Raw genomic sequence first — 24,203 nt, 5'->3', positions numbered from 1 at the left:
CTTTGCTTGGGTGATGAGTGGAAGGAGTTGGTGTCGGTCAGCAGGTTCTAGTCGGATCGGAGTTGGAGGATGTTAGAGGAGTTATGGATCGTCGCCGGAGAGGGAGGCTGGAGTCTGAACGGCTGGGAGAAAACTTGATTCAGGCGAAGTTCAAGGTTGCCAGCCTTGGGACCTTCTGAGGCAGGTTCTCTTGCTGTTCCAGCTCTGTTCGGGTTACAGCTTCAGCTCCAGCTCCAGCTCCAACTCCGGCTCGGTTCTTTTCTTGGTCGAGGTGTTCTGTGTTTCTGTGTTTCTCTGTCTTTTCTTGCTTGGGCATGTGGTTTTTATGTTAGTTTAGATGAGCCGGCCTCTTGAGGTCTTCAACCAACCGCAGGCCGGTTTGGAGATGATTGGAGAGTGGCTTGGCTGGCCCTCCAGCTAATTTGAAAGCGACCCCTCCCGGGCTGCCTCCTTTTTAATGTCCATGTAATGTGGTCTTATTTACCTTTAATGTTTATAATACATGTATGATATGAGGTACTGAGAATTGCAAATCATCAACAGCTTCAGCACATGAAGACAAGCATGCAGATACCACACATGACATACATTAGCCATGGCCATTAGCTACTGGGTATAATGGCGTGTTTACAGAAAGAAACAGACTTAATATTATACAATTCCATTAATAGTGGGATTGTAATATAATGCTGGTTAGAGTACATGATTTGGAGGTAACACTGGACTTCCCACCATGTGAGAAGTCGCCGTGGCTGAAGTGTAAGTTAACTCTTGCCCTCTGGTTTAATACAGGTTGTGGGAATGCATATTCCCCATACAGATTTAACACAAACTGAGCGATTATATTGAAATAAAATAAGGCAGATGCAGAGAAAGAAAAAGACATTCCAAGAAGTGGAGGAGTCTCAGGTCTGGGGCCCTTTTGCTGATTCAGTTGGGAACAAAAGGTCACTTGAAGCTGAGTAGGGTTTAGTGTAATAAATCTCAACCAGTTCCCTAATCCAAACAAAAGGCATCTGTTAAGGGTGGTCAATCCAAGGTTAGTCCCACGGAGGAGTAATTTACACCCTCTTTTCGGGGTTTCTTGCATTCCGATGACCGTTATCATCCCTTAATGTTTAACGACCTGTCGTTTAATCTAGACAGGCCGGAGCCATCTTAGGTCCGTTGGGTGTGAAGGAATGTCTTTGTCCTCTGTGTGGTTGTAGAGACAGTTAGTTTCCTTAATTTGATAGTCTCGATTCCTACACTGGGGTATGTTCCTAAGGTGCCCTCTGTGGTTCCATGGCCAGTCGTGCTTCAGGCATTCTGTCCACCTCCCTTTCGGGACCATGACCAGAAAAAGCTTAATTGTGTGTGTCCGGTGCGAGCACTGGACACATACGTCCACAGAGCTGCCCTGTGGAGGAAGTCAGACCAGCTATTTGTCTACTACGGTCCTTATAAGAAGGGTCTTCCTGCGAACAAGCAGACTCTCAGCAGGTGGATAGTGGATGCTATTACTACTTCTTACAAGTCCTCTGATCTCCCCTCTCCATTGGGGGTCAAGGCTCATTCTACCCGAAGTATGGCAGCCTCCAATACCTTCTCTTCTGGTGTTTCTCTCCAGGATATCTGCAATGCTGCGGGATGGTCCACCCCTCTGTCTTTCATCAGGTTTTACAGCCTTGACCTCGATGCCACTACTGGCTCCTCAGTTCTCTCAACCTAGTTGTGCCCTTCAACACTAGGCAGGGATTTGTCAGTCTGGTGACGTTGGATACTCGTTCCCAAAGTTCCCAGCTCGAGTTCCCGAAGGGGAACGTCCCTAGGTTATGTCTGTAAGCATGGTTCCACCACATGCGCTTTTATACTTGCGGGTCGCTACGTCATCCCGCTGGTGACGTCACACGATTCCGTTGGATGGATTACACGTGATTCAGAGCGTGGTCACGCAGAGGCATTCCCAAAGCATTGTCGACGCAGCGTCTCGTTCCCTCGGGGAACCATGGTTAGAGACGTAACCTAGGGATGTTCTCGTGTGTGTGTGTGTGTTTCTGACAGGAATTTAATTCATGGAATGTTAGGAAAGGTGAGTCCACATAAACCGTGGCAGTAACTGGGTGTCCTGCTAAACACTTTATACCTGTGTGTGTCTAAGAATCTGTATATCGGAGAGTTAGGAGAGAGAGCAGCTCTGTGTGTGTGTGTGTGTGTGTGTGTGTGTGTATACATTTACGTTTATTCGTTTACCTGAAGTTTTTATTATACAGTGGAGGTGTCGAGGGTTAAGGGTCGAGCTGAAGGTGGTGCTGGGATTCGAACTCACAACCTTCTGATCAGTACATAAACATTTATTTATTTTTTACTGCCTGAGATGTTCTATAAGGACATTGACCACAGATTCATCACTACAAGAGCCACTCACTCAACTCAAACACACATCATCACATTATACTAAAAATAATCAAAGAATTTTTATTTCATTGAATGTATAAAAATAGGTGATTGTTACACAATAGGCAAAAGAGCAAATAAAACTATGCAGAATTCAAAATATTTACTTGTTCTCATTCTGGAAAGCTAAAAAGTCACATTTGCTTGTATATTGTTTAATAAGATGTAATATTAAAATTAACTGGCCATCACTCATTTAAAAAGTGAGAATATTGAATTAAACCTGAGATTATAAAACAAAGAATCTGAGAATATTGTATGAAACCTTAGAAAATAAAACAAATTCCTGAGAATAAGGAAACAAACCTGTGAATCCTGAATGAAACCTGAGAATTTAAAATGAAAATCTGAGAATACTTAATGAAACCTGTGTATATATTTATGATACTTGCATATACTATATCTGGCTTGCAACATAGCCAGCTACCTAAAAACTGCAACAATAAAAAATGCAATATAGCAAACTATCTAATTAGCATGTCATAGTATGAAAATTTCATGAAGGAATTTATGCTGTCCTCTCAACTGCATCACTCTGAAGAAGCTAGACAGCTAGCTAACAAACACACAAAAATAGTTTATCCTTTCCAGAACGTTTACTTCTGGGATTGCTCTTTTCCTTTGTTGTAAAACTGTAATACAATAAACAAGAAATGAAATTACATTAATTCGTTTGATATACATATGTATATGAATGCGTACAGTCTGCATGTGCGTATAGATGTGATGGAAAACTTTCTCACATTATCATATTACATCGATCACAAACTTCACTTTCAAGAAGTAATATTATGTTACCACATAACACTCTTATAGATCGCTTACAAATAGTCAGCAAACTTACAGGCATATCTTTCTCCAAGGCAATGACTGTTTGTGAGCTGAATTGAAGCCGATGCTGCACGTTGACTGTTACCGAACTAAATCAACACAGCGTATGGAAGAATAACAAAACTGCAATATTGAAAATGGCCACTAGGTGGCGGCTATACACCATGACCAGATAATGAGCAGAACAGAATTCTCTAATCCAGTTCAACTATGGTTTATAGCTAAAATAATAGCATTGAACATAAAGGTAATTTGTGTCTTTTTTTAAAAAAAATTAATAAACAAGATTGTTTTAAGAAATAAAAAGTGTTGTAAAAGAAAAGCTGGAGACATTGCATTAGGTAAGATGAAAGGTGATTTAACTCTCCCTACTCTATTTGCTAATAACTAGGGGAAAATGAACACATTTGAGAAAACATGACATTTTTGGAAGTATAATAAAATCATTTTTTGCGTTTAAAAAAGTGTAATTTCCTGAGAAAAGGCCTTTGGTGGCGTGTCTCAGTCACATGGTCCCTGTCTTTCTGAGATTTCTTCTCCACATCATCATATTCTGTAAAATAAATACATTTACCTCTTTAATATATCCTTTGTATTGTATTAATTGTTATGTAAAACCTTAAAAATTCAGTAAATGATACACTATGTAGGAATGTCTTTAATATTCTAGCAATAAAAAAGCAAAAAAAAAGGCAATTTATCAATTCAGCTTTCTTAATATTAACACAGGCCATGTATATAAGATGTGGAAGTAAATGAGACATAAATATAGGTCTTATCTAAACTGTTTAATAAATATGGCTGCACTTGTTAAATGACAGAATGGAGATTACAAAACAGAAAGCTGATATTTATATTATATATCGTATATAATATAGTCCCGCTTTAACTTTGCTGCCTTTGCACTCACGTACATTACCAGAATAAACATCTCACTCACCTTCTGTCTCTCCTACATCCTGTTCCTCAGTGATGACATCATCATAATCTTCTGGACTGTCTACTGAAGAAATAAATGAATAAGTAATAAAGCACTGTGTGTGTTGCTGTTATAGTAAAATACTGAGTTACAGGGTGGTGTGATGAAGCTGAGTTACTGCTACCACCCTAACGTTGATCATTTAACTATAACAGCATGTCCCCAAGTGTTTTATTCCTCTTATACCATGGGAATTTGCCAACAATTGCAGTTTTTCATTTATTAAAGAATTAGACGTCATACTTTTTATCCATTTATATTTACAGATAATGTTGTAGAGCTTTGGAAAAATAAATTCCTTTTATCACTTATGTCATAGCAGCTATAAACAGTGGTTCCCTCACCAGCTTTTCATTTTTGTCTATTTCCAGAAAAAACTGACCTGTGATGATGTTTGGGTTTGTTTCCATGGAAACTGCATCATCATAGTTCTCGGACACGTCCTCTGTCAGAATGTAGAGATAAAAGCTATTAAATCCACATTAATGTCATTAATGATCATTTGGATGCTTGTGGATGCAATACTGTCACATTATTATCATACCTGTCAGTATAACTGACTTCTGATCAGCTGTAATGGCGTCATCATAATTCTCTGCTTCATCCCCTACACCAAAACACAGATATTTAAAGATATTTAAAGTTTACTGAAGTAGCAGTTTGTACACTGTGTATTTGATGACACAATGCAAAATGACATCGTATACATGTAATCCCAAAACAGAAGCACACCATCCACGTTATCAGGGATCGGTCCAGCAGTGACGGCATCATCGTAGTCCCCTGGTGGGTCAACTCTTCCTGTATCACCTAAATTAAATAAAAGCAGAGGGTCTGTACAAACAGCTCCATCACATTCTGACCTCATGGTTTAATGTGAAGTCAGTAAATTTATGTGATCAGTTAACAACTGCACCCACTTATGAAGTCACTGGTGTCGATGACATCATCATAATACTCAGCCTTTTCTCCAATCCCAGACTTTACTGGAAAAAGAACATTTTATTTATTTATTTATTTATTAATTACACATTTATACTCAATAAATTCCTCATCCAAAGAAGTTTTGATAAATTTCTATAAATTTATCAAAGCTAAAGATAAATTCTGATTTTTAATTGTAATTCTAATATCTTTCAGTTAATGGAGTTAGACAAACTCACACTCTGGCCTTTTTTACCTGAGAGAAGCTCATCATCCACCTCCTCATACCCAGAATGCTGTTCTTCAGAGAGGAGACTTCCTGTTAGAGGAGAGCAGGACAGTCATGAGACGTCTTCAGATATTTCACACACAGACACACACACACACACACACACACACACCAGCAGGAACATTATTCAAGTTTAAAGGTTTTATTACAATATTTAATAGATGTCACACACTACACACACACATACACGTCATGAGATGTGTTCAGAAAAGCAGATATTTCACACACTCACTCCCATTCAAGAAAACACACAGATTCAAGTATTAAGTGTTTATCAGGACACCCAGCAACCACAGTTGTTTATGGGGACTCACAATTCCTATAAAACATCCACTAAAATACATGTCATAAACCACACATTCAGACACATGGATACAAGACACACACACAGGGAGAGCGGGGAGATGCACCTGTTCAGTAAAGCACACACGCGCACACACACACACACCCACACACACCAAATAAGGCTTTCATAGACATTTATCACCACATGTACTCTAACTGCACATTTCCTCTCACACACATTTGCCTTATTTTTATTTATTTGTTGTAAAGAAATAAATCACACTGGATTTTGGGGAAAATGTTGCTTTAAGCACTGAGTTTGCATTGAGGTGTGTATTTTGTATTGAGTGATTTGATCATTTGCATGCAGTGAATTTCAGCTACAAGTTTAAATAGAATACAATAAGTGTGATGTAGAACAGTCCACATATCACTCACCTCTTTGACTGGAGCTCGTGCTTCTTCTAGTGATGTGTCTGTGGTTGATCTCCTCATAGACTGCCTCAGGCTGAGTCTTACGCCTCCTCTTAGAGACAACTGGGAGTGGATCATAATAATAATAATAATAATAATAATAATAATAATAATAATGTCTGTTGCTGTTATAATAAAATGCTTGGTTACAGGGTGGTGTGATGGAGCTGACTTGTTTAATCCCATTTTATTGGCTACAAGCTGCTATAGCGAGAAAAAGGATTAACCAATTAGAATCGTGCATTTTCCCATTTGTTTTTGAAAGCTACTAGCCAGATAGCTACTCTACAACCATTGCATTATCGAGGTGAAAGCCGATGAAGTCGCCTGCTGGAGGTTTACTTCTGTAAGAGGAAAAGAAATTATATCACTATTTATAAGATGTAAGATGTAATTTCTCCTATTTTTAACATGCCATTTTAATTCTTTTCAGTAAAACTGTTATAAAGGTATTTTATGGGAACATTATTAATAATGGCAAGATTGTTTAATGGTAGATTGTGCCATTAAAATATCATGAAACAATCAGGGTTTATTTTTTGGTATGTCCTTACATCACAGATTGCTGAATCGTTTTAGATGTGAGTCTGACTTATCTCAAACGAGGTGTTGAGTTTTATCTGCGTTTCAACACTGTGAGATGTGAGCTCTCACTCGCTGTAAAGTGGAGCTACAACACAGTGAGAATTTCAGATAGTGTGAAATGTAGACTATTAGTACTACAAGCTGTTTCACCCTTTTTTCAAGCTCATTCAGGCCGAATGAAACGAGACAGTGAGCCGTATTTTCCCCTGTGGGCCTTGAGTTTGATTTAATTAATGTACATGATAAAGGGGTCTGAAAAATTCTTGAGGCAAGCATTAGGGGGAGGAGCCAAACTCAGCACCCCCTAAATCCAGCCCTGTATAACAGCATGTCCCCAAAGGTTTTATTACTCTTATCCCACAGGAAATTGCCAACGACTACAAAATTTACCACATGCCATAGTTTTTATCCATTTATAATTATTACGCAGGTAATTTGGAGCCTCGGCAAAACTATTTAGCTCCTGTTCTTACTTACGCCATCACAACTATAAACAGTCGTTCCCTCACAAGAAACTCTTTTTTCTTTCATGAAGTTAATAAGACAAAAAACACATCTTGACTTCTTACAAAGAAACAGCAAAGTGTAAACTCCTCTGTCCTGAAGACTTCCCCAAGTTGGAAAACTCAAACTTACAGTTTTACCTCTGGCACCAAATAAAACTTTAATAGATATTTATGACCATACGCATGTACTCACTTCTTTGATTTGAGCTTGTGGTTCTTCTAATGCTGTATCTGTGGTTGATTGCCTCATAAGTAGTGTGTTGTCTATGATTGATCTCCTCATAGACTACCTCAGGCTGAGTCTTAGAGAGAACTGGGGTCAAGATGGAGAAAAACACAGGGCTCATCATATTTAGATAGTTACAATAATAATAATAATAATAATAATAATAATTGTTTAACACCAGAGCAAAACAGAAATAAATAATAAGGAAAGGCAATATTGAAGTCTTCTAAAAAGTGTTATGTTTTAAACCTCATGGAGCCTATGAGCCTGTGATATGAAACTTTTTTCTGTTTTAGGGATTCTGACAGCAGGTGTCTGACCATTTTATATAACTACCAATCCGACGAGCGCTAATTTCACATAATGTGCTATTTTTTGCCATGTGCCTTTGTTTTAGTTCTAGTCCTGTTTTTGCTCCTGTCCTGTCATTGGTTGGTTGCCCAACTGTGTTTATCTGTTCTTTGTTAAGCCTATGATTAGTTTGTCTATATATACTCTGTTGTGTCTGTGTATCTTCACAAACTCTTATCATGCATTTGTCCAATTACGTCCAAGCTCTTGTTTTTGGTTTCTCTGGTTTGACCCTCATCTGTTTCTCTTGGTTTAAAATATGGAATATCCCTGTTTGGCTCTGCCTTCTTGTGTGTTAGTCTACGCTATACACTATCATTATATGATTGTTGGATTCTCCATAATTAAACACACTGAGCACCTGTCACACTAGCAACCTGCCTGCTATTCCATACTTTACAATAATAATCATACTGTGGAAACAGTAATGCACTGCAGTAAGTGCATCAAGTCCAGTCTAATGTTTCAAGGTTTCAAAGTCAAGGTGTCATCCTCATTTCATCTCAGAGCCATTGTTAAAAGTGCTATACAAATAAAATTGAAATGAATTGAATTGAATTAAGGTGGTCCTTTAAACATAAGGCATATTGTACAGAAAGTGGGCACATTTGAGTGTGATGTAAACATATCAAAATAACAAAATTTCATGAAGGTTTTTTTTAAAAAAAAAAGATTGTATAAAGTAACCAATTAAAAAAAATTAAAATAAAATAACTCTATAAGCAATCACGGTGTTTTTAGATTTGTTATTTTTCAGTTAGAATTATTTTATTTCAGAAAACACTACAAAAGTGCACAGAAAACAATCCCACAATACCAAAAACAATGCTTTATCCCAGTTGAGAATTTAGCATAAAGTTAGCAACACCCCTCACTGTTCATCAAATAATGGATTCACTAACACTGAGTTCCACAGGAAATTTAACTCATAACCACCTTGTTGTTATTATCTGGGAAGGATTTTGGATTTTTTTTTTTGGATCAGTTAGTCCAGATTTAAGGAACCCCACTCCAAGGCAAACGTTAATTCAGTCCGTGACAGAGGAGTAACAATCGCAAAGGTTACATTCTGAGAGCTACTTTTATTATAATTCAAAAGTGACCCTATCATGGAAAATCACATGCATGACGAATCGTTTGATCTTGATCTCCCCAGCTGCAAGTAAGTAATTTGCATTATTTTTTCTCAAAAGTAGTCAAAAATATTCTGTCCACTGAAGTAACAATTGCTTCAAATAATGTTTGCATCATTCAAGAAGAGAAATATGTAATCTACATGTTTTTTTTTGTGGTGAAGTACATTTTAAAATGAGGGGAAAAAATAGCATGGCAATGGACTCCATGTGTAGATGAAGTGAAGAACTGTTGTGAACACACAAGGAATCATGAGACTGTGCAAATGTTACCGACTGAATTCTTCTATGTGAGCCTCATGAAAGGCCAGATTTTTAAAAATATTTTAAACCCGGTTATTGAAGAGAGTATAATTGGGCCAGGACTGAAATTTGATGTGAACACTCCTTTTAGTGAAAAAAGACCAATTTTCTGTTAATTTCATCTAGTCATCATGTGCTAATATGCAGATCACTGCTTGTTAACTGTATATTGATAAAAAGTCATGAAATGTTATTTGATCATAAGGTTAAAAAAAGCATGTAATGCTTAAATAAAAGAGGATCCAGTATTGAGCTTTGTGGAATCCCACAAGATACTGCATGATGTTTAAATGTATTAGTATCCGGTGTAACACAGTATTTAATTAAGATCTAATGCAATTTAGGACTGAGCCAGCGAGGTCAATGTCCATAAACTAGAGTGGAGATGAATCTGTGAATGTGTGGTACCTCTCTTGAGCACTCTGTTCTGGTGAAACAGTACCAGCAGAAGCACTAAGGCCAGGAAGAGCAGCAATCCCAACACAAAGAGAAGCTGTGGAGGGGTGGATGGAGCTCCAGGTGTTGGTTTTAGAGTGGGAATACTCATTAACTGATTTACTGAAATTAAATCAGAGAAAAGACCATTCACAGGACAGTGTGTTCATGAATATTTAGAAAAATAGCAGACGGTAATAAATATTGTACCTGTCATGGTGGTGTGTGTTGTTGACATGGGTTTAATTGCAGCGGACACAGATAAGTCTTGACATACAGAAAAAAAAAACATTCAGTTAATTCAATCTTTTATGTTTTTATGACATGCAAATTAGTGTATTACAGTTTAGGGTCTGAGCTTTCAAGCTAACATCTAAGATTATGAATAAAAGGCTTAACACTGGGAGAAAAGTGTAATGAGTGGAGACAGAAAGCTGAAAAGTTAGCACACCCCTCTGACCTGCACAGGTGACTCCAGCATGAGAGCAGTCAGTGTGTTTCTTCAGGGAATGATGACAGTCCCACAGGTGAATCTCATCCCCTCGACACTTCACTCTGTTCAGCCAGATAGTCCCTTCACCAGCACCAAACGAAACATTCCTATCAGCACTCAGTGCCGACCCACAGCCCAGCTGTCTGCACACCACCTGAGCGTTCCTGATGTTCCACTGATCATCACAAACGGAGCCCCACGTAGCGTTATGATACACCTCCAACCTCCCAGAGCAGCTTCCCTTTCCTCCACTCAGCCTGAGAGACCAGTGCTCTACATCACACACATCACACATGAGGAAACACACCAACGCTGAATAACAGCTCCAGTCACACAGCTTACTACAACACAATGATAATATAACCTTATATTACACTCAACATGGTCTAGTTTACCAAAAACAGCTTTTGCAGTGTTCTGAAAAAGAGTCTTATACCAACTAATTACACACATCCTGAAATTAACTAGCTTACTGAAGCTTGTTATGAATAAATAAATAAACTGGCTTTTTTATTTGAAGCAGTAAGATCAGCTTTGGGTTCAGTTCACTGATTTTATCTCTGTTGGTTTAATTTTCATGAAATGTGAGGAAGGTTGATGCCCTCAGGATGGTTATATGAGGAAATGAATTAAATTCCTCGGAAAATTATTTTATAAACACATGAGGAAATATCTTCTGTCACTACAAAATGCAAATGAAGAACAGTACTAAAAGCTTTTCCTTATATATCCTTACTTGAGCGATGTTTCTGAGAGGGAAATGAAGAGCAATTTTCTTGTGTATGTAGAGACTTTCCATCATCTGCAGTAATAAAATACATGCATTAATGAAAAGTTTCACATGCAGGTTTATCTCTCAGAGCAGACTTTTCTCAGACTTTTAAAATTATTTTTTGCCAAATACACTTCATATTTCAGCAACATTAGTTATACACTATTCACAATGAAACACTGCAGTTTATGGCAATGTACAGAACCAGAAAAGTCTGAATCCACCCACCTGTGCAGGTAATACGAGCCACCTCATCACGATTATCACAGCTGTTCTGTCCCCAGGGTAAAGATGGACACTGCCACAGGTTAGAGTCGTGTTTCCTACACTTCAGATAATCCAGCCAGTTAGGAGCAGATTTTACTCGTGCTTCAGTGTTTGACAGACTGGCACTTCTTCCACAGTTCAGCTCTCGACACACCATGTTTACTGTCTCATCATCCATCTGATTGTGACACACATTACCCCAGGTTCCATTGTAGAACACTTCCAGATTCCCCTCACAGCCCTCCGTGAGTCGGATCTCTTTAAACTCTGGTGGAAGAAGAATGATTTTACTGAGTACAAATTTGGAATAAATATAAATTTGTTACATACATAACTAGTATTTTAATTACTTGTATCATGATTTTTGGATCATGGGTCCCCAATTTGAAAATGGAGATAATTTGACACATGGAGATAATGCTGTACATATTAATGTACACGTAAATTACTCTGTACCTGAGCACATGACTCTTACGTCCTCCTGGTGTCCACATTCTCCCTCTTCACACAGCTGAAATCTGCAGTTCCACAGGGACGTCTCGTTCCCCTCACACTCCACCTCATTCAGCCATATGGACCCAGTTCCAGGACCAAACCAGGCTGGTATGTGGGTACTGAGGGCCTCTCCACACTGCAGCTGTCTGCACACCACCTGCGCATCCTCAATATCCCACGAGTCATCACACACTGTCCCCCACGAGCCGCTGTGGAAAACCTCCAGCCTTCCTGCACAGTCTCCCCCAGAACCAACCAGCCTGATGGAGCTGTGGGCGGGGTTAAAGATACCTGCAGTATGGCCCAAAATATGTAAAGAGCAAGTGATTTATCTTTTCTTTACTTCTTAAATCATATAAGACTAATATATATTTGTAGCATATGTAATTACTCTGTATATTTAATAGGACACTTTAAAAAATATATTACTGTTGTTTCTAGGTCTTGTGCTGCTTACCTGAGCAGGTGATGTACAGCTGTTCCCCAGAGCTGCAGTTGACAGTTTGTGCACTGCTGCAGTTCCCGAGATGAGCATCACTCCCAGAGCAGCTGAAACCCGTTACACACATGTGTTTGTGTTCAGTGGTGGATGGAGAGGAGCGGTAGTTCAGCACGGAGCCACAGCCCAGCTGTCTGCAGAGCACAGACGCCTCAGACAGACTCCACGAGTCCAGGAGAACTCTCCTCCAGTCCTGCCTGAAATAAATCTCCACCTCCCCCTGACACTCGCTCCCTCCAGACAACCGCACTCGCCCCTCATGAAACGCCACGGATGATCCTGAAGCAGAAGAACATCATTTAAATATTCTAATGAACACTGACTTTATTCACTAACGTGGTGTACGTGATGTTAATATCTCACCATTACAGATGACTCCAGCATCGTGTTTATGAGAGCATGCAGCTCGACTCCATGATGAGATGCCACATTGTGATAGGTGTGTCTCATTCCCCTGACAATCAAACACATCAGCCCAGATGTGGCCACTCCCCTCCCCAAACCAGTCCACCTCCACCACAGCAACAGCACTCCCACAATCCAGCTGTGCACAGAGAACATCTGCAGCTCTCATATCCCAGCCTACAGCACAAACTGTGCCCCACTCACTGAGGTACCGGAGCTCCACTCGACCAGAACAGGAGTCCGATCCGTTCACCAGCCGAGCCTCTGTGTGACCTGAACAAACAGCCAAGAGCTCAGTGAAAGAGGAAAATTAACAAAGACACCTTAAAGTTTGATTGACAGGTATGTGGTCTCTATTTAAACAGAAGTTAAATCATGATACTTAACCAGAACATATTAATCCCACATCGTTGTAATGGGAGCAGTTTGAGTGTTTGAGTGAAGATGATGTTGGACAGAAGTAAATCTCAGATTCGTTGCCTCTACACTGAAGCTCCTCTGTCCACACCTGACCCTCCCCTCGGCCAAAAGCAGCTGATCCCAGCACCTCCACAGGAATCCCACAGCCCAGACACACAACCTCTGCATCCTGCTGGTCAAAGTCAGCATCACACACTGTGGACCAGGAACCTCCATGAAACACCTCCACTCTCCCAGAGCACCGGTGAGGACCAGCAGTGAGTCTCACATTTTCACCTGTGTTTTATTTCATTGTGTAAATACTGTGCAAATTTTCAACAAGACAGAATCTCAAGATGTCATTCCAGTGTAGTTGCAAAAATAAAATAAAATCTAAACATGAAAATGATTTAACTGTATGACTCAAATTAGTCAAATCAATCATAATAATTATATAACTAATTGTAACATTTTTTCTTAATACAGCAGTTTACCTGAGCAGGTGACTCCAGCATCATGTATATGATCACAGCCATAACGTTCCCCCTTCCTATATGATCTACAGTTCTTCAGTGTCGACTCTGATCCTCTACATTCCACGTAAACCATCCAGATTGGTCCTGATCCTGGTCCAAAATGACCGAATTTTGGTGCATTTACAGCCTCCCCACAGCGCAGCTCTCCACACACCACTGCAGCATCATCCATATCCCACTCATCACCACACACTGTTCCCCACTGTCCCTCATGAAGAACCTCCACTCTCCCAGCACAGCGACTTCCACCATTCACCAACCTCACACTGTCTGAGAGAGAGAGAGATTATTTCACACCTGTTTTCTGTCATGGTTAAAATGTGAAAATATTGTGCAAATTTTCAACAAGGCAGAATATCAAAAAATCATTCCAGTGTAAAGCAAAATGTTTTAAATTTGAAGATTATAATAATAGCAATGAAAATATATCCACTAATGTAATTAAATTAGTCAAATCAATCAGGCTAATAATTTAACACTAATTGATTTTTCTAAATACATCATTTTACCTGAGCAGGTAACTCCAGCATCTTCATGATGACCACAGTTATTTATGCCCCAACCTGCTGAGCTACAATTCTTCAGTGTCGACTCCGATCCATTAAAGGCCACATCATCCATCCAGATTGGTCCTGAACCTGGTCCAAAATGAGCTTTATCACTTAGTGCACCTACAGGCTGCCCACAGCGCAGCTCTCTACACACCACTGCAGCATCATCCATATCCCACTCATCACCACACACTGTTCCCCACTGTCCATCATGAAGAACCTCCACTCTCCCAGCACAGCGACTTCCACCATTCACCAACCTCACACTGTCTGAGAGAGAGAGAGAGAGAGAGAGAGAGAGAGAGAGGAAAGAGATACAAATGGCTATATAATGTTTATTATGTCCTATAATATATATCAGTTATGTGCTCTTACTTTAATATTCATGACTTTAATGTTCATTTTAACAACCCGGAAGACCCTCTGAGAAGAGCGGATTCAGTAAGGGTTAATCAGAATGTAATAGGATCCACTCATAATGGTGGTCACACTCTTGATCAAACACTAAAATTCAGATTAAATATAAAAAATATAGTCACATTTCCACAGTCTGAAGCTATCTCAGATCATTACATCATCTCATTTAAAATGTGTCAATCATAATATATGCACCTTGCCATGCTACCACGTCAAACTTACATTCATGTCATCTACTGCACAGAGTTTTATCAGTAATCTCCCAGAGTTATCAACCATGATTGGATCACTGTCCAATCCCAAATAACTTGATCAGGCAACTGAATGCTTAGAGTCAACATTCTGCTACACGCTAGATAAGGTAGCTCCACTTAAAAGAAAAATAATTAGAGAGGAAAAGCTAGCACGCTGGTATAATGACCACACACACCTTAAAACAGACCAGTCAAAAATTAGAATGTAAACAGCGTCAAACTAAATTGGTAGTATTTCAAATAGCATGGAAGGAGAGCCTACTGAACTATAGAAAAGCTCTTAGTGCTGCTAGATCAGTGTATCTCTCCACTCTAATTGAAGATATCAAAGATAATCTTAGATTCTTATTTAATACTGTAGCAAAATTAACTAGGAATAAGACCCCAACAGAAACATGCACACGGTCATTATATAGCAGTGATGACTTCATGAATTTTTTCAATGGCAAAATTGAAAATATCAGGCAAAAAAATTCAGATTATTAATTTAAAACTAGACAGTTTTATAACTAACCCTGTAGATAATAATATAACAATATCAGATCAATGATTAGAAGGTTTTACTCCCCTTTGAGAGACCAAACTAATTTCACTAATTTCATAATCAAAATCATTAACCTGTATACTAGATCCTTTACCTACATGTTTCTTCAAACAGATAATTCCTGAAACAATCGAACTTTTTCTAAAATAATCAATTCTTCCCTTAGCACTGTCTATGTACCTAAAACATTTAAACTAGCAGTTATCAAATCCCTGATTAAAAAACCTGACCTCAACCCCTGTTAGCTAACTATAGACCAATAACAAACCTCCGATTTATTTCCAAGATCCTAGAAAAGGTTGTAGCACAGCAGCTATGCTCTTACCTACATAGGAATAACATTCATGAAATGTATCAGTCAGGATTTAGGCCTCATCATAGCACAGAGACAGCGCTGGTTAAAGTGGTAGATGACCTACTACTGGCCTCTGATCAGGGTTGTGTTGCTTGACCTTAGTGCAGCTTTTGATACCACTGATCATACTATTCTCCTCAGTAGAGTAGAAAATGTTGTTGGCATTAAGGGAATGGCCCTCTCCTGACCCAGGTCTTATTTGACTGATCATTATTAGTTTGTTGATGTAAATGGTGAATTCTCTATGCATAATACTTCCCTGGTTATACAATTGCACTAGTTGTCCATGTAAAACACAGTTATAGAAGGGATTTATTTATAATCGCACTATCTGGTGTCACCCAGATGAGGATGGGTTCCCTTTTGAGTCTGGTTCCTCTCCTCATATCGTCTCAGGGAGTTTTTCCTCACCACCATCACCTCTGGATTGCTAATTAGGGATAAATTCGTACATTTACAATTTATATCCTGAATGTATTTATTTCTGTAAAGCTGTTTTGTGACAATATTCACTGTTAAAAGCGCTATACTAATGAAATTGAGTTGAAATTGAATTGAATACTAAGGTAAAGTTTGGTGTTCCACAAGGTTCTGTTTTAGGCCCATTGCTCTTTTCTTTATATATGCTACCTCTGGGCAAAATTATTCATAAACATGGTATTAGCTTCCACTGTTACACTGATGACACACAGTTGTATGTTTCAGCAAAGCCAGATGACAAACACCAGCTTAATAAAGTTGAGGAATATGTAATGGACATTAGGCACTGGACACTTATTAACTTCATTTTAATTAATTCTGACAAGACAGAAGTACTTGTACTAGGACCACATGCAGCTAGAAGCAAGCTTTCTGATTACATAATAACTCTGGATGACCTTTCTGTTTCATCATGTGCAGCAGTAAAAGACCTTGGTGTGATTATTGACTCCATTCTTTCATTTGAAGCTCATATTCATTCATTCATTTCATTTGTAGATAATATTACTAGGATAGCCTTCTTTCATCTCAGACATATTGCTAAGATAAAAAAAAATATAATGTCACTATATGATGCAGAAAAACTAGTTCATGTTTTTGTTATCTCTAGGTTGGATTATTGTAATGCCTTACTGTCTGGATGTTCCAGTAGGAGCATAAACAAGCTCCAGTTAGTCCAGAATGCAGCAGCCAGAGTGCTTACTAGAACCAGAAGATATGACCACATCACCCCTATCTTATCCACACTGCATTGGCTCCCAATCAAATTTCGCATTGATTATAAAATACTACTATTGACCTATAAAGCACTAAATGGTCTCGTGCTGCAGTACTTGATCAAACTTTTGGTCTTTTATGATCCGCCACCCCTACTTCGATCAAAAGGTGCAGGCTCTTTGTTGGTACCTCGAATAGTGATGGCTACAGCAGAGGGTAGAGCTTTCTCTTACAAAGCCCCACAGTTATGGAACAGCCTTCCACTTAGTGTTCGGGGCTCAGACACAGTCTCAGTCTTTAAGTCTAGGCTGAAAACATATTTGTTTAGTCAAGCTTTGTGAATAGTTTTTCTTAGGTAAAGGAGAAGATCTGGAGGGTTCACAGGCAAAGAGTGTTGTGGTGAACTGGGATGCTGGGATGCTGTCGCCCCCCCACTCTTACGTGTTCACTCAGGTTTGTTGACGGTGGAGTGGCTGGCCGCTTTATAAGTCAGTTCTGTTTGTTACAGTATCTAGTCAGTTTGAAAAAGCTTTGTCATGGTTTATTTCCTGCTAGCAGAACGACACTGGTGATTAGCAGTAATTTTTTTTGACTCTTTTTTTTTTTGTCAAACCATTTTCTTGACTTTACATATTGCGCTGAATAACATTGAATTCACCTCTGTAATTTCTCTCCATATTTTGGCCTTTTCAGGTGCTGTGACTCTGGATATACTTTTTTTATACTGGATATACTTTTCGCTCTGGGAATTTCGCCTTTTATAGAGTCTTGTGGGTGTCGCCAAAAGCAAATCATCTGTGGCGTGCACAGGCCTGGTAATTTACGGGTGATTGCCAATTATCAGCATATACGCGTGAATACAAAATAAATCAGCATTTATGAAACCTTTGTAAATCTGGAAATTTTTAGGTCAGTTTAGCTTACCCAAACAATTACTCAAAGATGAATAAGACCCCTTCCTCTCTCGCTCTCTCTCGCTCTCTCTCACACACACACATACACACACACAAATTGTCACATTATTGTCATACCTGTCTTCTGATCAGCTGTAATCTCAGGTTCATAGTCTACAGCAAAACACAGATATTTGAAGTTTCCATGAGGTGCTAAAGTCATAGTGAACATTATAATATATATAAATGCTTTTATATTCATTAATTTATTCTAACAAAGAAAATGAACAGAAACCCACCATAGTCATACTCGGAGTAGTCATCGTAATCTAAAAAGCAGAGTGTAATAGTTAAAGACAGTAATATTCTATTATATACAGTGACGTCTGAAGGTCTGACAGCACTAGTGAAAATGCTACTATTTTGCATTCTTTTCTAATTTAATACAATTTTCTTTACAAATTATATTACTGACATTAACTTGAGTGAAAAGTACAATATTTGAAATATTTACATATTTTATACAATATTTTATTTAGTTTGTGCAAAATATTATGATCCATTTTAGATCAAATCCATCAGAATGTCGTCTGATCAATAGAAGAGATTAGACATGAGGAAAATCTGACCTTTTGTACAAAGCAGTTAACATGCTCAATCTTCAATATTAAATATTCAAGATGTTGAATATTTACTTTCTTTATTTTAAATATTTCAAAACTCTAAAAACTTTCTGTTTCTTTCCAATTTTAAATGGGAAAAAATCCCAGCTTTTCAGTGTGCTCTCTGACTTTTGGACCTCACTGTATATTGTTAACAACCGAATGTAATGATCAGAGTAGATGGTGATGATCAGTGTAATAAATCAGACACTCTCCCACTAAGTGGTTTTGTTGAAAAAAAAGACAGTTTTGTTCTGTTTTTACTATTTTAAAGACAAAAAAATGCACACACACTCACTCACACATACACACACACACACATAAAAACACACAAGCTACATGCTCACAGACACACACGTGCATGCGCACACACACTCATGGCTATATAATGTTTACTATACACCTATTTTCTCATGTTTTTACTCACTATAAATCATTTCTAAACAATCAACCTTAATCTAAGGATCATGTATGTACATTCACACTTAAGTTTTAAATTTTATAAAACATGAAACATTTTCACTGCTTTTAAAGTTACAGTCAAATTTCATGATGAAAAATCGTCCCTACTGTTAAAGAGAGAAGTGTGTGATGTTTTAGTGTGAATAATCAGTGTGTACTTACCAGCTGCTGTGAGTGTGAGTGTGGATGAGAGAAGAATAAAAGTCAGACAGATTTCCATCTCCCTCCTCGCTGTACACGATGTGTTCACCTCCACTCGCCCAGAGAGACTGAGAGAAGTGTGTCCCCTCACTCAGCCCCCTACAGACAGAGAGACAGACAGAGAGAGAGAGGCAGCCAATCATACTCCCTGTTACCTTATTAGAAAGATGAGAGGAAATCATCACACAGCCTCAATAACAAATCAGATGAGGCATTTTTCACTTTCTCCATATATATCAAAATAACGTCAGCACTGATGAACAGAGCTCCGCCTCCCATCTCTGAGGTGTGTGACTGATGAACAGAGCTCCGCCTCCCGTCTCTGAGGTGTGTGACTGATGAACAGAGCTCCGCCTCCCGTCTCTGAGGTGTGTGACTGAGGAACAGAGCTCCGCCTCCCGTCTCTGAGGTGTGTGACTGATGAGAGTCGACCACATCACACAGTGATTTCAGAGAGAGGAAGCACTCGGCTGTGGTACAGCATTAATGCCTGACAGCTGCACAGAGCAGATACACACACTGATAAACCACTGCAGCACACTGCAACTACATCAGCTAAACACACCTTCTACACACACACACACACACACACTAATATTTATCATTACAACATTATTATAACACTCTTTTACTGAAGTTTGAAATGTATTTTACTAATAACTTTAAGAAATATTAGGTAAATGTAATTATAATCAAGAAATTTTACCATTTCACTTTCACTTAGATATTTTTACAGCACATACACACAGACTCACTATGCGTTTCAGGTTCATACACACACTGACAACATTACAACATGATTTAAACCATTTGTAGAATTTTTTACTGAAGTTTAAAATTTATTTACAAATAATTTTGAGGAATATTAAACAATTTTGACTCCATTCAATACTTCTTACCATTTCACTTGCAATTATTTTTTAAAACTTACACATTCATTTTATCTGGGTTTCAAGATTATAAACATTAATAATTAAACATATATAGTTATTTAATTATTTTTTATGAAGAACATTAAATTTTTCCATCCACAAGATGGCAGTAAAGCACTTCCAAACTGAGATTTCTGTTTAGTGAAATGTGTTTTTCTCTTAACTGACCTGCTGAGGGCGCTGTTAGGATGCTGCTGGATTATTATTATTATTATTATTATTATTATTATTATTATTATTTGTAAAACTTCTAATACTGAAAAGTTACAAATATGAGTAATTACATGTGATAATATATACAAAAAACACAACATTTAACCCATAAAATATAAACCCATGAATAATAATACAAACACAACTCCTGAACAGTGTTTATGTCTGGAGTTACGATGTGTGTAATTTTGGTATTAAGTCCTCATTATGAGCTTAACTCTGAATATGAGCCATTATTTTTAAAATGATGTGAATGTTTGCATTATGTGTTTTCATGTGTGTGTTCCTGAGTGTGACGACGTCATAAGTTACCCTTAGTGTTTATATGTTATGTGTTTGTTTGGTCTATATTATTTGTATAAATGTTTGTTGTTCTTTGTTTGTTTACTTGAAAATGATTGTGGTTATTTTTTCTAGTCTAAGATGCACATTAGACTGAAGAAAAGACACCAAGAGTTCCCCTTCAGGAACTCGAGCTGCATCGAAACGCTATGGGAAACACCTTCAGCATGACCACGCTCTGAATCACGTGTGTAATCAGTCCAATGGATGAGCGAGACGTCACGGGTGGGGTGACGTAGCGACCAGGAAGCTTAAAAGCATACGCGGTGGATACAGCAACAGCTTTTCATTCATTCAGCGCGTGCTCTGTGTGTTGGTAGAAATCCTTTTATACTGTTTGTCTGTTTCACTTTCGCTGCGGCATGCCGAATGCCAGCGCGAAGACGAAAAATACGGGCGAGAGCAGGCAGCATTTCAGGCCGTGTGTGGCTCCCTGCCCGCGCTATATTACGGGTGGGGATACACACGGTCTGTGCATGGTCTGCTTGGGATCCGGAAGGCTCTTTTTGAGAAGGGAGCCTTCACCAGCGTTCCTCGCGGTGCTGGCCCCGATTCTGCTAAAGGCAGAGCGGCAGCTGCACTCGTGGGAATCGCAGTTGGATTTGATGGAGGGAATGCAGACGGGCCAGCCCCTATCTTCTTCCTCACCCACCAGATCCACTGCCCTCTCTCTGGGATCGGAAGCCCGCACTGCGGTTTCATCCCCCTGGGGAGAGGACTCAACGCCCCTCCTCTCGTCCTCCTCGGAGGGCGTCGATGAGGATTCGCCCCTTCGATCTCCCCAGTATGAGGAGCTCTTGGAGGTGGTTATTCGTGCTGTGGCCCAGCTCAATATTGACTGGCCCGCCGAGAAATGGGCTGAGCTGCAGATAAGCAGGCTGGATGAACGCTTTCTGCGGAGTAAGCCGCCACCTCCACGCCGGAGCCTACTTTTCTTCCCCGACCTCCACACCGAGGTGTCTAGGTCGTGGGGGAGGTCTTATTCCACCCGTATCTTCAGTCCCACCTCCAGCTATTTTGCTAATGTGGCAGGGCTGAGTGTGCAGGGTTACAGGGCGATGCCCCGGGTTGAACAGACGCTGGCTAGCTATCCATCCCCTGGTTCGGCATCATCTCTGAAGGCTCCGGCATTGCCCTCCAAGCTGCTGCGGACCACCTCAGCGCTGGTGGGCAAAGGGTACATGGCAGCAGGCCAGGCTGGCGCTTGCCTGCACACCATGGCGGTGTTGCAGGCCTACCAGGCCGTTCTGCTGAGAGCTGGACGAAGGCGTTGCCGAGCTCAGATGAACTGCTGATTTGTCTCTCCGTGCCACCAAGGAGACCGCCCGTGCTATCAGCCGGCTATCGGGCAGAGGCATCTGTGGTTGACCCTGTCCGGTATGAAAGACAGGGACAGGGTCTTCCTTATGGACGCCCCGCTTGCGCCTTCTGGCCTGTTCGGCGATGCCGTCATTGCCGTCGTCGACAGGTATCAGGAGGCCTGTGTACAAGCGGCAGCGTTTCAGCAATTCCTCCCTCGCCGCTCTCTGGCTTGTAGGGCTGCCGGGCAGGGGCAGCCCCCTCCGTGTACCAGCTCCTCGTACCGGGAGGCTCAAAGACAGAGCTTCGCCTCCCGTGCTCCCCCGCGTCGGGACCGGGAGCCCCAGCGACGCTCTAAGCCGGGGTCTTCTAGGATGAGGCCAGATCTGTGGGCCGTATTGCGGTCTAAGAAGACCTTGACTAGGTAGTCCTCCTGCTTGGGGCCCAGGACTTCTGAGGGAAGCCCCCTCTGGGGAAGAACGGTGTACGCCTCATCGTACGGTGCCCGTCTCTCCTCAGTGCCCTCAGGAGATCGGTTTGCCAACCTTGCCTCCCATGGTGCTTCAGGGCGCAATGGTCTCTTGCGAGAGCCTCTCTCAGTTTCCGCCTGGGAACATGGCGGTACTGGGAGGCTCGCTACCTCTTCGGAGGCTTCCTGAGCAGCTAGTTTGTCTGTCCCCTGCCAGTCTGCCGCTTCAGGGCACCGAGCTAGCCGCTCTCATTACACCAGAGGTCAGTCTCGAGAGGCTGATTCCCTTAGTAGACTACTTGGGAGTGTGGAGTTTCACACATTCTAATTTCTGCCAGATGTGTCTCAATGGTTCCTGCATACTGTAGAGAGAGGCTACCGAATTACTCCTGTCTCCACCGCCTCGTTTCTGCGGGGTTCTTCTCACTCAGGGGGGCCCAGGGGCTCACAAGTAGAGTGCTAGCAGAAGCAAATCTGCATCTTTCATACCCCGCATCCTTTCCCTTTAAAAAAAAAAAAAAAAGGCAGGCTCTGGTAATGGAACAAGAAGTAAACACTCCCTTGAGGAAGGAGGCCATCGAGGTGGTCCCTCCTCGCGACACGGAGTCCGGGTTCTACAGCCGGTGCTTCATCATTCCAACGAAGGATGGAGGGTTGCGTCCCATTTTAGAATTGCGTCATTTGAACCGCTCAGTCATGCCACTGATGTTCAGGATGCTCACAATCGATCAAGTCGTGTCTCAGATCACCTCCAAGGACTGGTTTGTCACGATCGATCTAAGAGACAAATATTTCCATATCTCCATCCTTCCCTGACACAGGAAGTTCCTGAGGTTTGCTTTTGGGGGCGAAGCTTACCGCTATCGGGTTCTTCCGTTCGGCCTAGAACTCTCACCCCGCACTCTCACAAAGTATGTGGACGCTGCTCTGGCTCCTCTGCGACTCCAGGGCATCCGCATACTGAGTTATATCAACGATTGGTTAAAATTAGCTCAATCGGAGCAGGCGGCAGTTCGGCGTCGGGATGTTGTTCTCGCCCACATGAAAGAGCTGGGGTTAAGACTAAACACCAAGAAAAGTGTGCTTTCTCCGGTACAGAGAACCGCTTATCTGGATGTGGTGGGGATTTGACCACGATGCAGGCACATCTGTCTCCTGCTCGGTTCAAGTCAATCCTCACAGCAGTCACAAGAGTGAGAGAAGGCCAGTCACTCACTGTAAAGCAGTTCCAGAGTTCCATTCGGTCTGTGCTGCCTGGAGATGCTGGCCGTGTTTCTAGCATCGAAACACTTTCTCCCGGACCAAAGAGATCGCCATGTGTTGGTGCGCACCGACAACACAGCGGTGGTCTCTTACATCAACCGCCAGGGAGGTCTGTGTTCGTGGCCCCTTTACGGGCTGGCACACCAGATCCCTGTGTGGTTCCAGGGGAAAACTCCTCCCGTTGAGAGCAGTTTACACCCCTGGACATCTCAACATGGGAGCGGACGTCCTGTCGAGGCAGGGGCCGTGGCCTGGGGAACGAGGCTTCACCCCGAGGTGGTGAGGCAGATATAGAGAGTGTTTGGCCAGGCTCAGGTGAATCGGTTTGCGACTCAGGAAATGTCGCACTGTCCCCTCTGGTTCTCTCTGATTCATCCAGCTCCTCTTGGACTGGATACTATGGTACAGACTTGGCCGAGGCTTCGTCTGTCCGCCCTTCCCCCGATTGCTTTGCTCCCGGGAGTTCTGGAGAGAGTCTGCCGGGACGGGGTCCGTCTGTGGTTAGTAGCCCCATTTTGGCCGGGCC

General features: G+C 40.9%; 1 protein-coding gene across 1 annotated transcript; it reads right to left on the bottom strand.

Annotated features, from left to right (window-relative positions):
* Positions 1–2,363: 2,363 nt before the first annotated feature.
* Positions 2,364–19,273, bottom strand: LOC113525606 (scavenger receptor cysteine-rich type 1 protein M130-like). Its single transcript, XM_053241854.1, has 20 exons — positions 19,121–19,273; positions 13,582–13,893; positions 13,076–13,384; positions 12,647–12,961; positions 12,242–12,562; positions 11,746–12,075; positions 11,251–11,556; positions 10,987–11,052; positions 10,218–10,523; positions 9,968–10,024; positions 9,731–9,880; positions 7,503–7,622; positions 6,183–6,281; positions 5,427–5,489; positions 5,167–5,232; positions 4,979–5,056; positions 4,791–4,853; positions 4,629–4,691; positions 4,208–4,270; positions 2,364–3,820 (listed from the first exon to the last, which is right to left on the bottom strand). Exons 1-20 carry the CDS (start codon positions 19,176–19,178, stop codon positions 3,711–3,713), a joined length of 3,255 nt encoding a protein of 1,084 aa, XP_053097829.1. The 5' UTR covers positions 19,179–19,273; the 3' UTR covers positions 2,364–3,710.
* Positions 19,274–24,203: the final 4,930 nt, after the last annotated feature.

Source organism: Pangasianodon hypophthalmus, chromosome 18 (genome assembly GCF_027358585.1).
Source record: "Pangasianodon hypophthalmus isolate fPanHyp1 chromosome 18, fPanHyp1.pri, whole genome shotgun sequence".
Lineage (NCBI taxonomy): Eukaryota > Metazoa > Chordata > Actinopteri > Siluriformes > Pangasiidae > Pangasianodon > Pangasianodon hypophthalmus.
This window is presented reverse-complemented; position numbering and strand designations above follow the sequence as displayed.

Bases quoted from the DNA above. Each gene is read 5' to 3' on its own strand.
- LOC113525606 (XM_053241854.1), bottom strand. From the start codon at position 19,178: ATGGAAATCTGTCTGACTTTTATTCTTCTCTCATCCACACTCACACTC. The intron at 12,563-12,646 runs GTGAGATATTAA...CTTCTGCTTCAG, and splicing joins TGCTGGAGTCATCTGTAATG to GATCATCCGTGGCGTTTCAT. The intron at 10,025-10,217 runs GTCAGAGGGGTG...CTGTATGTCAAG, and splicing joins TGCTGGAGTCACCTGTGCAG to ACTTATCTGTGTCCGCTGCA.